This window comes from Anneissia japonica, unplaced genomic scaffold, assembly GCF_011630105.1.
Source record: "Anneissia japonica isolate Jap-2015-1 unplaced genomic scaffold, ASM1163010v1 scaffold288284_len1145801_cov181, whole genome shotgun sequence".
Taxonomy (NCBI): domain Eukaryota; kingdom Metazoa; phylum Echinodermata; class Crinoidea; order Comatulida; family Comatulidae; genus Anneissia; species Anneissia japonica.
Window position 1 is genome coordinate 382,751 of NW_022712730.1, and position 15,552 is coordinate 398,302.

General features: G+C 34.3%; 1 protein-coding gene across 4 annotated transcripts in view; it reads right to left on the bottom strand.

Moving 5' to 3' along the window:
* Positions 1-210: 210 nt before the first annotated feature.
* LOC117108127 (neurobeachin-like) overlaps positions 211-15,552 on the bottom strand; it is a 59,228-nt gene continuing 43,886 nt past the window's right edge. The window contains exons 25-37 of one of the 4 annotated variants that reach the window (XM_033250075.1): positions 15,051-15,231; positions 14,137-14,288; positions 8,962-8,994; positions 8,792-8,860; positions 6,665-6,772; positions 6,032-6,473; positions 5,077-5,787; positions 4,601-4,954; positions 4,027-4,262; positions 3,246-3,412; positions 2,655-2,776; positions 1,924-2,070; positions 211-807 (exon numbers count right to left, since the gene is read on the bottom strand). In XM_033250075.1, coding sequence (XP_033105966.1) covers positions 554-807; positions 1,924-2,070; positions 2,655-2,776; positions 3,246-3,412; positions 4,027-4,262; positions 4,601-4,954; positions 5,077-5,787; positions 6,032-6,473; positions 6,665-6,772; positions 8,792-8,860; positions 8,962-8,994; positions 14,137-14,288; positions 15,051-15,231 — 2,976 coding nt within the window. In that variant the 3' untranslated portion in view covers positions 211-553. The remainder of the gene's footprint in view (positions 808-1,923; positions 2,071-2,654; positions 2,777-3,245; positions 3,413-4,026; positions 4,263-4,600; positions 4,955-5,076; positions 5,788-6,031; positions 6,474-6,664; positions 6,773-8,791; positions 8,861-8,961; positions 8,995-14,136; positions 14,289-15,050; positions 15,232-15,552) is intronic. The other 3 variants (XM_033250076.1, XM_033250077.1, XM_033250078.1) reach the window with 3 other exon arrangements.

Below are 15,552 nucleotides of genomic sequence, written 5' to 3' on the forward strand. Positions count from 1 at the left end.
TGATGGTCCACACATAACACATCCTTGACATAAACCAAAGTTATGACCTAGAAGGTCACATGAGTACGGACTTAATTCTGAGCTTGTTTGCTTAAGTTCAACAGATTGTATCAATTAACATGAACTGTACACACTCTTCGCTTTCAATGCTATTTTTGTCGTGGTTTATTTTTTATGATAGGGCATTAGACTTAGTCTCCAATAATTTAAGTAATAACTCACTTTAGATAGTTAATCAGTGCCTCATTGTTACACACTATATACATTGTCTTGTTAAATTCTGTTGGCTAACAATAGTGTTGATTAGGGTCACTGTTGTGTTTAGATGTGACAAGTTGTCCCCACTTCCAGTTCATCAAGTATCCCCACCCACAGGGGCTCAAGTATCTTCACCCACAGTTTACTAGGTATCCCTACCTTCAGCTGCTTACTTGTCCTCGACCCGAAGCTGCCTGGATGTTACGCCACACGGATAATGCATTACCCTCAGCAACTTTGAGAATCCTCTGCTCATGGGTCCCCCACCCCCAGCTGCTCACAATGTTCCCTACCCTTAGCTGCTATAAAATCCAGAAATATAGCATAACATCTGATTTACATGGAAAGTGACTGTACCGCCCCCAACCCCTAAAATAAAAAATGACAAGAATAGATGAATTGTAACTCTTACCTTAGAATCCATCTGCTTATACTGGTCATCATCCTCATCTACTTCAAAGTAAACCTCGGAGGAGGTGATGGATAATGTTCCTTTCACCACCACGCAGGGAGCAACCAAGGAACACTTTGTACTATAAACAATAGCACCTTTAAAAAAAAAAAAAATGTTGAAATGTTACAACAATAATATAAAAAATAAATAATATATGAGGCTTGCTATCCGGCAACAGTAACCAAATAATGAAAATTCACTTTTTAATATATTCTTATTCTGGACATCGTAAGCTTTAAAATGTTATTTACTAGAATCAACTTACTATTGGAAAAGCTATAAGAAAAAGTATGATGGCTTCTCTGTATTAAGGTATACAATACTGTCACATTCTTATGCTCAGTTTAACAATTAGCAAGAGTTTGCTGATTTTAGAATGGCAAGCCTCATACGAGGCATGTCGTGGCGAAATGGTCGCGTTGTCGCACAGGCCTGTATTGAGTAAATGAGCTATATAATATGGGAGCTCAAAAAATTGCCTAAAAATCCAAATTTATTTTTCATTATAAATCAACAGATTAATGTCTTATTATCATGTACCAAAGTATTAGTTCTGGAAGTGGTCAAGAAATTATTTAATGTTATTTTTATAGTTCATTCTATTAAACAGTGTATGCACAAATAACTTTGAAAGGCAATTACTCAAAATCCTGTTTATCTTGATTCTAAAAGTACTGTACTTTCATTTTCCAATAACTTAAGCTTAAAATGACCAATTTCAATGAATGACCCCTCATTTTAAAGATCACATACTCAGGTATCTGAAAATACCAATAACTTGAATTTCATTTTTTGCTACAACTTAGCCATTTTGCCACAACATGCCTCATATACATAGTAGCAATAAACCTGTATTCTCTCAAATATAACATTTACTTATTTATTAATACAAAATATTATATATTTTTTGCATCTGCAATAAAATAATTATAGAAAATGTTAATAGAAATTTTCGAAAAACACGTCTGCCTTCGTACACCAACGTATCATAAATTATAATCAAAGTATTATTTTATTGATTTGTAATTCAATATCTATCTAATTATTACTATATTATGCCACCCTAGGCCAATATTTGGTGATCATAACCAAAAAAACAGTTTTGTTCCCCAGGCCTAACCACCCCAGAAATCCCATGTCTTGGGCCAGCTTTGTTTTGTAATGGAAAGAGACCAGGTAAGAACGTGATTGCAATAGTGTTTAGTTTATACCTTCAAGTTCACTCTCAACATCTAGATCTTTGTCTTCTGGGTTCAAGGCTTCTTCCTCCCCTTCCTTTTGTTGCAGGTTTGGCCTCTTTGCTGCCAGCTGGGCATGCAGGGCTTGCTTAGCCTTCTCAACAATATCTTCAGGTTGGGCTGAAAACATAAAAACATCATCACACATAAATCAACAAATTTAATCAAATTTTATCCGAATTTAATCAAATTTTAACACTTGAACTTTTTTTTAAATTGAATTGAAATTGAACTGAATTATCAACATTTAGGTGACTTGTGGCTTTAATTCTGAATCAATAAATGTACTGAAAACATTTCAAAGCAAATACAATACTGTTTGTTGTAAAATTAAGTTATTTCTAAAGTATAACATAACAGAAAACACTCAGATAAATTAGTACTGTATTCAATTAGGTATGATGAAACCCTTTTTATTTGGGATATACAAACATGTTAAACCCTGTCCAGACTATCAAATTATATCTGACAAAAACATGTGACATGCCTAAATATGGTCATGATGACATCACATCATGACCATATATAGGCACATTGTGACTATATACAGTATGTGAGTGTATATTGTCAAAGAAAATTTAATAGTAAGGAATTCAATATAATGTTGCATTTGTTTGTCAAGATTAATAGCTCAATATCTACAGTATATGTCGGGATTAACAGTTGTCAGTGACAGAACAAGAAAAGTTGCTTTGCGGACTTACAATGTTCAATAGCTGCCCTCAACGCTGCTTCCTCATGATGGGATCCCTCAGAATTGCGGATAAGACGGCGATGACGCCGGGAATTATCTTCCCACATATCTAACTTGTAGAATTCTAGTGGGCTAAAATTACGGAATAAAAAAATATAGACATGAAAACAATTATACTGTTGATTATAGCTTCATGTTCCAAAATATAAAGCATACCAACAAATAAATTTACTATTCTAAGGGGGAGGGGGCACTATCAAATTATTGTCTGGCAGATTTTACAATGTCTGTTCAGACTTTGATGAAGACAGACGTTGAAAACTACATAATTTGTTGGAATATGTACAAAGCTTTACCCACATGTGGCAAATTTACGTGATTTGCCCATATATGGGCGTTGTGATGTCATATCATGGAAATTATTAATACAGTAGGTCCATGGTCATATCACATCCAAATATGGACATAATGATATCATATCATGCCTGTATTTGGGCACATTACATGAATTGTACAAATATTTTCTTCTTAGTCAGACAGATAAAAATAGTTTCTTTATATCTTTTATAGTGTTAGTAAGTGATTGTAAACAAAAGCTTACCTTTCGTCTGGGTTTCCCCAGGCTCCATGTTTGGTCCTCAACATGTCAAGTGCCTTCTGCAGAGCCTGCATTGCATAGATGTAGTCTCTCCTCCTGGCTGCTGTGATCAGGTGATCGCACATGTTTTCCTCATCTTTACGTTCAAGAGCATTCTGAGCACACAAAGACTGTGGAAGAGTTGAATCAATCAACCAGTCAGTCAATCATTTATTTAGTCAATAAATCAATAACGACATCAATACAAATCAATTATAAATAATCTATGGTACAGCAGGTAGTTAATACAATTTCCATCACACTTCAAAATACTTTATCCAAACTCAAAATGTTTGAACTTAAAATAGTCTTCATGCAGACCTTACTTTAAAAATTACAAATCCCCTAATGTCATTTATTAAATTTATTATAATAAAATAATTTTAATTAATGTGTAGTTTTGATGTAATTATTAATTATATAATTTTCTTTTTCATTCAATTATTTTTTGAACAGAATAAAACATCCTTTTGGGTGACAGTGGCTCTGCCGCTTTTGCTATTCCTTGGCACTGATTTGGGTTTTCTTTATTGCCTTGTTATTTTTTCTTGCAATCTGTTCTGTTTTTTGTTTTACTTCTTTTGTAATGTATTTTTGTATTTTCTGATTGCCAAAAGGAATAAAATAAAATAATTAAAATAAAATATGTTTAATATATAAAAGCACTAGTTGGCTGCAGAAGCAATAAAATTATTGAATCTTAAATCCTGTGTAATAGAGGCAAGAAAAAAAAAACCAGATCAACCTCAAATTCAGCATGTTTCTGAACATCTTCCGCTCGATGGCGGCTTAGAATGAACTCTGCCTCATTAGCGACTCTTAACAAATGATCTCGGGTGGCGTGAGAGTAAAGCCTGCCCTCATTAATAAGCTCAATGAATGCTAGGCCAGCATGCTTCTGGATGGAGTTCTGCCATTCTTGTGAGCACAACATCATGACAAGTTCAATAACTGACTTTGAAGACTTCATACTGATCAGGCCTAGGAATAAATTGGGACAAAAACTAATTAAATAAAGAAACATAAAGTGCATGAATGAATAGATAAATAGATAAATGAATGTATTAAAAAATGAATTATTAACATAATAAATTAATGAATTAATGAATGAATGATTGGTTGAATGATGAAATGAATGAATGAATGAATGATGAATGAATAACTATAATATTTTGAAGAATAAATGAAGGAACAAGTGAGTGAGTACTCAATTATTCAAGAATTTATATTCTTACTTTCAAGTGTAGGTTATGCTTGTACTAATGTGTATTTATATATCCAATTAAACTATGTTTAGATAAGACATAACCAAGGAGTACCTTCAATGAGCAGTTCCTGTCCATGGCTTCCAAGCAAGGTTTTAGAAAGAAAAGGAGCAAAGTCAACAAATATCTCTCGTAGAAGAGGTGCTGAAGTCTCCAGAGATCTGGTCAGCTTCTCCTCTACTCCCATGCCACTGTACATGTTGTTTCCTTCATGGTAGGAAGCACCATTAACAGCAGAATTACCATCCTGGCTCGACGTCATCATGGCATGAGGAGATGGCACAGGAAAGGGTACAGGTTGGATGGCAGCACCTTCCGGATGCATCTGGTCACCAGCAGCTACTTCTCCTTTTCCATCACCTTCATTAGCACTGCCTGTCCATGGCCAAGTCTGACTGGCTGTTTTATCTAAAAATGGTAAACAGAGAATGCCACCTTATACAATATCCAAGACTGATTTGTGAGAAATATAAAACAAATGAGATATTTTATCAAAGTACTGAATTCCTAATCCGAAAAGTATGTCTTACCATCTGATTGGACGACGATAGATGAGATTGAGGCACTAGGAACTTTGTCTGGAGCATCATGTGTAGCTGCAGATTCAGCATCTGATACACCATTAGGCTGTGTCTCCGTCTTTTCATCAGTTTCTGCCTTCTCATCAACATCTTCTGGTTTAGAATCAGAATTTGCAGCTTCTGCTGCACCTATTGTCTCTTCCTCTGGAACTGGTTCTGAGGAATCTTCAGTTGTCTTAGCCTTTGTTTCATCTGGCTGCTTTTGATCTTCCGGCACTGTATCATCTGCAGTTTTCTGACTGGTGGCTTCTACCTCTGTTGCACCAGATTCTTTACTATGCTCTGAAGCTTCTGCTTGATCTTCATCAGCAGGTTCAACAAGGTTTTTATCAGCGTCTACATTCTCATATTCCTTGTTAACATCAGACTCTGGAACATCTTTTGCATTGGTGATATCACTCTCCTCTGTAACAACATCTGGCTGCTGTTCCAAGTCTATCTCTGAATCAACTACTGGAGTGCCATCCTCAACAGGTTCTTCTGCCTCAGCTGCTTTTGAATCAGTTGACACTTCAGCTTCAACTTGATCACTTGTGTCAACTGTGGTGTCCCCAGATTCTTGGTTTTTGCCAACATTTTCGTTTTCATTGACCTCTGTTTGTTCAACAGCTAAATCATCATCTTCTTTCTCTTTTGGTACTTCACTTCCCTGTTCATTTGCTGTGAGAAAAAGGAAAAAATTAAAAATTGAAAATATCTCGAATTCATGGTGCAAAGTTAAGTGTATAGATAAAGGTGTATCTTTCTGGTTAAGTGCTAACCACAATGGGACAATATTTTGCTCTTTATTTAGGATGTTTTGGGTTCTTTAAAGTGCACTTGATCTAGTTATGTACACTGGGCCTACAGACAGACAAACCCATGCCAAATCATGAACTCTAACACACTAAAGAAAATGCATTACCATCTGTCTTTTCTTCCTTCACTTCAATGTCCACATCATTTACTTCAACCTTTTCAACAGTATTCTCATCTACGTTGCCTTCCACATGGGCTTCAGCTTCACCATTCAAAGTGGAATCTGACACAGCAGACATCTGTATTTCTGTTGCTGGTTCCTTAACTTCTGGTACTGGTTCCTTGACATCAGGTACGGGTTCCTTGACATCTACTACAGGTTCCTTGACAACTACTACTGGTTCCTTGACCTCATGTCCTGGTTCTATAATTTTATTCTTTTTCTTTGGAGAAGAAAAGGAATCCTGACTTGTGATAGACCCAGTTGCACTTCTGCTTCGCCTTCCACCAGATTCTCTTTCAATAATGTCACGATAGCGTGCCACCATCAGCACTGAGATAAAGTATACAATGGACAGAGACAAGAACTGTGCTTGCTTGCTTTCCTCCTGAAATTAAAAAAAATGTTGGCAACTGATGGATGCAGTATGTATTATTATACCTAGATTACACACAGTGGTGAATCACTCATCTTAGTTATTTATGACAAGTTTATATTGGAGTGAAAGAAAATAAATAAATTAATGTCCTTTTTTTTTTGTATTTTCATCTTGAACTTGAATAAATAAACCAAACTTACAACATCCCTATAGACTACCGCCCTCAACCTGTGTATATCCATATCTTGCAACAATCGTTCAATTTCACGTACAGGAGACATCGGTCCTGTCAGGTTATCCACTATATTCTATACAAAAGTAGAAAAATATTATGATCATATTGTTAAAATAAAATCATCTCTATAAACCTGCCAATAAATTTCTTTATATAAAAGGAAAAATTAAAATGGTATAAATTAATTTAATAAATAAAATCATCTCAATACACCTGCCAATAAATTTCTTTATTTAAAAGCATAAATAAAAAGGTTAAATTAAATGAACAGCACCCATAGTTCAAACATGCTTTTGTATTAATAGCCATAAACATTAATAAAATAATAACACTTTGGACAGTCGATATAAGCTGGTAGATTACAAATAATTAATTTATCTTATATCAAATAAATATTTCAATATGTATAAAAAATGCATACATTGGTAGTAATAGTTTAAATTAACAATTTAAAAACTATAAATCCCCGTTAAACACAACATTATTTACAGATAGCTAGCAAATAAAAACTGATTCTCAATCTCAATATGAAAGAAAGCTTGAGTATAGATAGAAATCAAACACATGAATATTATTTGGAAAAAATACATCTAAATTGCAACTTTACTATATAATGTTAGTCAAAAAGGACATTTTAAAATTAATATAACTTAATGAAATAATAATATCTTAACTAATAGCATTTAAAAACAAATATCAATTCAAAAAATTTGAGTAGAAAAAAGCTGAGCCAGTAAGAAAATGATTTATCTTCACAGCAACCTAAGGTGCAAGAAACAAGACTTGACCAAAGCCAAGTAGCAAACATAAGTAGATTGATTAATTGAATGAGCATTTATGTATAACCATTGATTGGTTGATTGGTTGATTGACTGGTTGGTTGGTTGATGGGTTTGTTGGTTGTTTGGTTGGTCATTTGGTTCATTGATGGGTTTGTTTGTTGGTTGGTTGGTTAATTGGTTTGTTGGTTGTTTGTTTGGTTGGTTTGTTCATTGGTTAGATGGTTGGTTGGTTGCTTGGTTGGATAGATGGTTGGTTGGTTAGATGGTTAGTTGGTTGTTTGGTTGACATCAATCATTGTTTTTAATATTGACAGGTATGAAAAGTGACAAAAGCATGACATATTAATTGATTATTGAGTGACAGTTTTTGATTAATTTAATTAATTTTGTGACAAAATTGTGTGATATGCCCATATATTGGCATGATGATGTCATATTACTGTAATATGGGCATCATATCACAATTATTTGTCACATAAAATTTGATAGTGTGACCAAGACTTTAGATATTTGTCACAGGACAGAACATGTGGACAGGATGTTGCTCTATAAACTAAACGGCAATATGAGGCTTAGGCAGTGCAATTGTTTTAGGTGTGAGAAGAAACCCTGGGACTTGCAGAATTTGAACCCAGGACCCTGAAATTGACAGGTGAGCACTTTATCCACCATACCATAATTCATGCTGTGTTGTTTTATAGTATTGAATTTAAATACTGACGACAAATAGAATAAAACATTAAAACAAACAATATGTATTACAGGTAGATTATTCTACCTATATTTCACACAACCTTTATACTCCCATATTGAATCACGAGAATACTAATGCATAAACTGACATTGTAATTTTTCTTTAAAATATACCACATGATCAAAACCTACCAATCACAGCATATCATGGTGTACACATTTTGATAACTAAATACATCCCTACTTAAGGGCTGGCACTAATATATTTCTTATCTCTCTTTAGTAATATTAGTGTTAATAAAGAAGAAATTTAGCTTCAGTTCCATTAGCTATGCTTAACATTTGCATGGCATTGTCCACAATATTGCAAAACAATAATAAATGTGTAAAATAAATTATACACCTGTTAAAAATGTGATGCTAGTCTTAAAATGTGATTAATTAACAGTTCCCCAGTGAAAGTGTTTTGCATAATTGATGAAATTGCTTTGACGTAACATGTTCAAAAGCTTGTGAGGGGGATCTTCACTAAACCCCTCCTTTGTGCTGTGCTCCAGTGAAAATCATTTTAAACACACCTCTGGATTTTATGACATGCACTTAGAAATAAGACTTACAGGGCTAGATCTTGCGTCGAAAGACGACGCTTTCATATTCAAATGGTGGAAACGCGTTGTCCTGTGTCGCTACGGGAAGAAGAAATGATTAGCATTTTAAGAGAATAGATTTAGAGACAGACAGATTAGTGCAGAATGTTGGAAAAAAGTGAAAAAAACTGTGCATATACCTTTACACTCGAAGATTTCTTCATGCTGAATAACTACGCAGGTAAAGAACAGATGAGAAGCAAAAAATACAAAAAAAAAACAGAAACAAATGAACAGTACCAAAGCGAATGACCAGAGTTAGAAATACAAAGTGATATTTGTTGTAAACATAGCTTGGGTTACAGAGTAGCTTAACACCACAAAGATATAAGGCAAAAAAAACCCCCCTTTAATGTTGCCCAAGCTGAAAAATTCAAAACCTTGTGAAGGTTTCTTTATAAATATTTCCCCCCCCCCCCCAAAAATGAGATCAAAATACTTATTATGTATTAAACATGTGGTTAAACCCCTTTTCCCCAAGTTTTTAAATATTCAAAAATCTGTTTATCATAGTTTTGTTTTTGTCATATATGCTTTTTGTGTATTAGAAAAAACAGTACAACATATCAAAAATTGTGTGTGGCCATACTAAATTTTTATGCTCTGGGATATTTGTTCATCCGTCTTCAGTTACCCTGGGGTAATTACAGTTTGAACCTACCAAAATTGAATTTCATATTTATATACATGAAAACTATATGCTTGGTTAAATTCAGCCACTCTGTAACCCTTTACAATGAATATATGATATATTTCTGATAACACTTCAATAAGCATGATATAAACAAATGGGATTATCAACAATTTTAAACAAGGTGAACATAGGATAAGTTGTTGAATTTTTGACATGAATTGCCCTTTCTTTAGTTACATTTACAATTAACATATTTAACCAAACAGTGAATATAATTATTGTTACTGAATTTAAAGGAGTGAAAAATTGCTTTTTCTTGGTAATAAAAAAAAACCATTTAAATCAAATGAAGTTTATTATTCTAAAACTACAAGCATGTATCATTATTTTTTTTTTTTTTATCATTTATCACATAATTATACAAGATTTTCTAAACTCAGGATTGGATTAAGAATAAAACATACGGTATAGCCTTTGGTGGGACTTTTTGAGTTTAGGAACTTAGAAATTAACAGAAAACCAATTAGAAAGGTATTAACCGCTGAAAATTCCCATGACAAAAAAATGCTTGCCCCGCATTGCAGTTAATTAAGTCATGTTAGTTACATTAAATTTTATCATTAAAAAAAAAATTTAATAAATAAAAACAACTGAATGATTCTCGGTATATATTTGCATTACCATACAAAATTTAGATTATAAAATAATTAATGTTACTATTAAAATATTTATAAATTTGTGTCACAACATTTTCAAATAAAGGTAAGAGAAAAATTATTGTACTCCAGTATGATTCGAACCTAGAAACTGTGAATTCCACATGCCCAAAAAACAAATTCCAAAAGGTTACGAAATATGCAAATTTTGCATAATATCTTGTCATATTATGTTAATTAACCAGGTGCATGCACATTCCCAAATAGCAAGAACAGGTGTCGTATTTTATGTTAAGTGATTGAATTTTAGAAATTGTTTAATTTTCCATGTGCATTAGTTTTAACAAGGGCAGGTGTCAGTAGTAGATTAAAGGATTATCCTTTGTGGTGCATGCACATTCCCAAGTAGCAAGAACAGGTGTCATATTTTATGTTAAGTGATTGAATTTAAAAATTTTTTTAATTTTCTGTGTGCATTAGTTTACCAAAGGCAGGTGTCGGTAGTAGATCAAAGGTTCATCCTTTGTGGTCGTGGTTAGGGTGCAAAATAAAATACATCACATTAAGGAGATTATTACTCTTCACTGTTAATAATTAAAATGCTTATTTTTATTTTTATATAATATTTAACACATAATCACTATTCTGATTGATGCATAGTAAATAGCATTCAAAAATGTTTAACTAAAATTTTGTAGTTTACATGAATGGTGCTAATCAAAATGAAGACATTAAAATTAACAATTCCATCAGCTTTCAGTTAAGACCACCCTATTACAATTTTGTTATGAGGGTCCTTATAAATAAATAATATTTGTCAAGTATAAGGAGCCTAATCTTTAATTGATTGATCAATCAATCAATAAGTTATCAATCAATTTTATCAATTCTACCAATAAAGTGAACCATAGCCAAACAATTGATCAATGAAACACTCAATTGACTGATCTATGTACCCCTTGCAATGGTTTTGGACTTACTGTAATGAATTAATTAACAATTCCTTTATCGTAGCTAACTTAATCTACCATTATTTTTTTTATTAGAATATTTGTTTTTTTTTATATTATTACTTTAAATGTGTTTAGGAGTCTATTTTGGAAGATCAATAAATACTAAATGATTTAAATATGTAAGGGAGGGCCTAATAACATTCAGTAGGGTTAAATATGAAGGACATATGCAATGAGGTTTCGCTACACGTTGTCAGTCCCTGTGATGTCACCATGAGATTAAATATATTATGTACTCTTAACTTAAACAATCATCAGTATGCACCCCCAAACACTATTTTACTTGGTAGTATTTGGTGCTATACAAGTTATTAAGACTGACTGATTGACCTTTTCAAGTAGAAAATGTGCTGACAAACTCAATACTTGGGTGATGACATCGTCACCCTCATGTGACATCATAATGCCCATACATGGGCAAAATAAACAAATCTGGAGTAAGAAATTATTTTAACCATGTCGACTATTTGCAAATAAGTTGTTTTCATGCAGACATTAATTTACAATATGCTAGATACCGAGGACAGCATTTTTGTTACATACACAATCAAGATCCTCGTTTACATATTTCATACTTTGCTTCCACATCAAGCTGACAACTGGCTAAACAAGCATTGAGACTATATGTACTACCCAATGTAGCGAAACCTCATAAAACTATAGATGAATTTATGAAACATGAAAATGAGATTGATGTGAAATACAATAACTGACAGCGACACATTCAAGATTAGTTGGTGGTATTATTGGTTAGGCTTTCATGTACACAGAACTCCACGTCAAGAATGGAGAGTTAATGTGAAGGAATTGTGGTGGTTAAGATGCTTGCCTTCATTCCGATCCCAAGGCTTTGGTCCCATCTTGTCTTTGGTTTTACTCAAAATAAAAAAGAATGATTTCACTCAAGTCACTACACTCATTGAGCATTGAGGGTCTCAAAATGGCCAGGTCCATTCCTAAGCCTCATTAAGAGACTTGGTTAGAGGACCAAAGGGATAAAATGATCAGCTCCACTGCCAAAACCTCATTAAGAAACTTGGTTATAGAGGATCAAGGGGCTAAAATGATCAGCTCCACTGCCTAAACCTCATTAAGAAACTTGGTTATAGAGGATCAAGGGGCTAAAATGATCAGCTCCACTGCCTAAACCTCATTAAGAAACTTGGTTATAGAGGACCAAAGGGATAAAATGATCAGCTCCACTGCCTAAACCTCATTAAGAAACTTGGTTATAGAGGATCAAGGGGCTAAAATGATCAGCTCCACTGCCTAAACCTCATTAAGAAACTTGGTTATAGAGGATCAAGGGGCTATCCACTGCCTAAACCTCATTAAGAAACTTGGTTATAGAGGATCAAGGGGCTAAAATGATCAGCTCCACTGCCTAAATCTCATTAAGAAACTTGGTTATAGAGGATCAAGGGGCTAAAATGATCAGCTCCACTGCATAAACCTCATTAAGAAACTTGGTTATAGAGGATCAAGGGGCTAAAATGATCAGCTCCACTGCATAAACCTCATTAAGAAACTTGGTTATAGAGGATCAAGGGGCTAAAATGATCAGCTCCACTGCCTAAGCCTCATAAAGAGAATTGGTTATAGAGGATCAAGGGACCCAAATGATCAATTCCCCAAGCCTCCTAAAGTGACTTGCTTATAGAGAATGAAGGGTTCTAAATAATCAACTATCCACTCACCAAGCCTCATAAAAATACTTGGTTATAGAGGATCAAGGGTCCCAAATGATCAGTATTGTAGGATGAACTAACCTTGCTAAATATTGTGTTGAATCGCAAATAAAATAAAACAACTCCATGGTTACTGACGGAGCTTATTATGTACATGAAAGCCTATATCCAATATATTTTTAAGATTAACATGTATGTTTACTTATAAATATACAAGATAAAACAACTCATTTTTTTAAATACATTTATGAAACATTATGTCAATTTCACACTGTTCCACATTTAGTACATGCACCACAGCAAAATACACATTTTCATTACACACTATGATTAGAACAATTAACGAACATTATTAGCATTTAAGTTAATAAATAATAAATTACTTTACAGAATTTATACATTAAGATATGACATTAACATGAGCTGAAAACATCAATATGGAAAGCATGGTTATTGGTGAGAATTTCTAACAAGCACGAGGCAATGAGTTGCAGAAATGCGAGTTAAAATGTTCCAAGAATTTCATTGAACAATTTATCATTTCAACAATCAACATAGCTTGTAGCAACACACATCATGCAAATACAGACACTTCTGGCCTCTCATACATGCACTGTATCTATAGCAACTCAATATCATCAATACTATCTAATGGTAGAATCTAAAGGCGCATACCAGCTTGCATTCACAGGACCTTGGGTTCGAATCTCAATGGAATCAGTTAAGTTTTTTTAAGAAAATATTTATTATTACCTCTATATTGACAATTGATGAAGGGGTTTCTCCTTACCAAGTTTAATATATCATTACTGACTACTGTAGGTTGATTATCATTGGCTAGAAGGAGGTCGGGGTTCACATACTAATACCACACAAAAGCACCTCTTAATACACATCATAACCATAAAGCACAAACACACATACAAACCCATGCCATCACATACAATGCATACTGTATCAATTACAGTAACTACTCCTTATTCACACATACCTGAGAAACACGCACAGAGATAGCTATTACAAACACTACAAACCCATACATACATACACATCCATACTTAATCATAGGCACACTCACACAAATAAATACTTGCACATATAGCTACACATATCCACACAAACACCCACCACACCATGCACACATCTAAATACACTCATACAACAAAATTAGCACACACCAATGAACACACCATGCACACACACACACAAAGCCACAACACCCACTCACATACCACAGGGAAAACACCTACACAAATCCCCTTACACACCTACTCACACACACATGCATTACAAAAGAGCTTCAAGCAAGCAAAGCCTGTCCTACCTTAGGAGATGGATGTGTTGCGTTTATAACGCTCTGTAGTCGTTGGCCAGGACTGTCTTGGTCCTGTTGCCCGCTACGTATACTTGCCCCACTGGATGCCGGGCTTTGCCGGTACCGACATTCCAGGACGTTTCTGATAGCGCAATAGCAAGCTGTAAAATTTGTTTAAAAAAAAATCTTCTGAAATACATTTATACAGAAATATTTAAATATTTAAAAATGGCCTTCAACCAGCAAATGTGTGACATAAGCCACACACTCATTGTGTCTGATGGTTGTCAGCCAACGAGATTCTAAAAACGCAAAATGCAAGGAAGCGCGTGTAACGGATTGTTTATAGCGACAAGTTCAGACTATCACCGACAATTAGTAGACGGTGCCACGTCGTCTAGCACTCACGTGGAGCGATGTTAGATTCGTCGTGTGACCATTGTGCGACCGCTGTGCGACCCTTGTTTAACCGTCGTACAACACAGCGAGTACTGGCTTTAGGGCCTTGAAGCTCTTATACTCAAAGCCTTACAATCAATCTCTTTAAGCTGGTTTTCCACTAGGCGATTTACTTGCGCGAATGAAAACGTAGGTTCACTTTCTGAGTTCTGATTGGTTGCGCATTTTTTCGCTAGAAAAAACTCCGAGAGAAATGTGAATGTGCATGTGCATGAGCCGCCACTTTCCATTTGCGCGAATAAATTCACCAAGTGAAAAACAGGCTTTATAGAAAGTTACCACTATTTTTTATATTTCACTCATTTTTATTCTTTTATGTTAATCTGCAATCTTATTACCTGTTAGTTTTATATTAGTTTTTTCATATTTTATATTTGTTATATTCTCATTTTTTTCTTATTTTCATAATGATCCATACAGATTTTAAAAGAAAAATAAAAATTTCAAAGTGTATGATAACTTACACAGTCGTAGACATTGCCTTAGGATACCCCCCTTTGACATGTTCTTCTCCGCCTCTAGTTCTCCGAAGTTTTGACTGCTTGCAAACACCAGTACATCGACCAGATTGATGATCCTGTTTAGGAATGTAATTCCAACGTCCAGGGGGAGGTCTTGGGTTGGTTCAATGACATCTGCCTCATTCTAAAAATAAATGTTTGTATTATTTGTAGAATCGGTTGTGGCTTGAACTCCCAACCTTGAAGTCAATGCTTCGAAACTCTCGCTGTTTAAGTCGCTTGGGCAAGGCACTTTATCTACACTTTTCTCTCTCTACCCAGGAGTATAAATGTGTACCTGGTGGGATTTTGTGGCTGAGTACAAGCGAACGACTAGGCATACTCCTGAAGAAGCAGAGAAGGTTGCACATGCAGGTTTGCTATTGTATTTTATCCAGTGACTAGTGGGTAATAATGCTCAATGCCTTTGATCATTCAATTTGGAATTGGCACTATATAAATATTT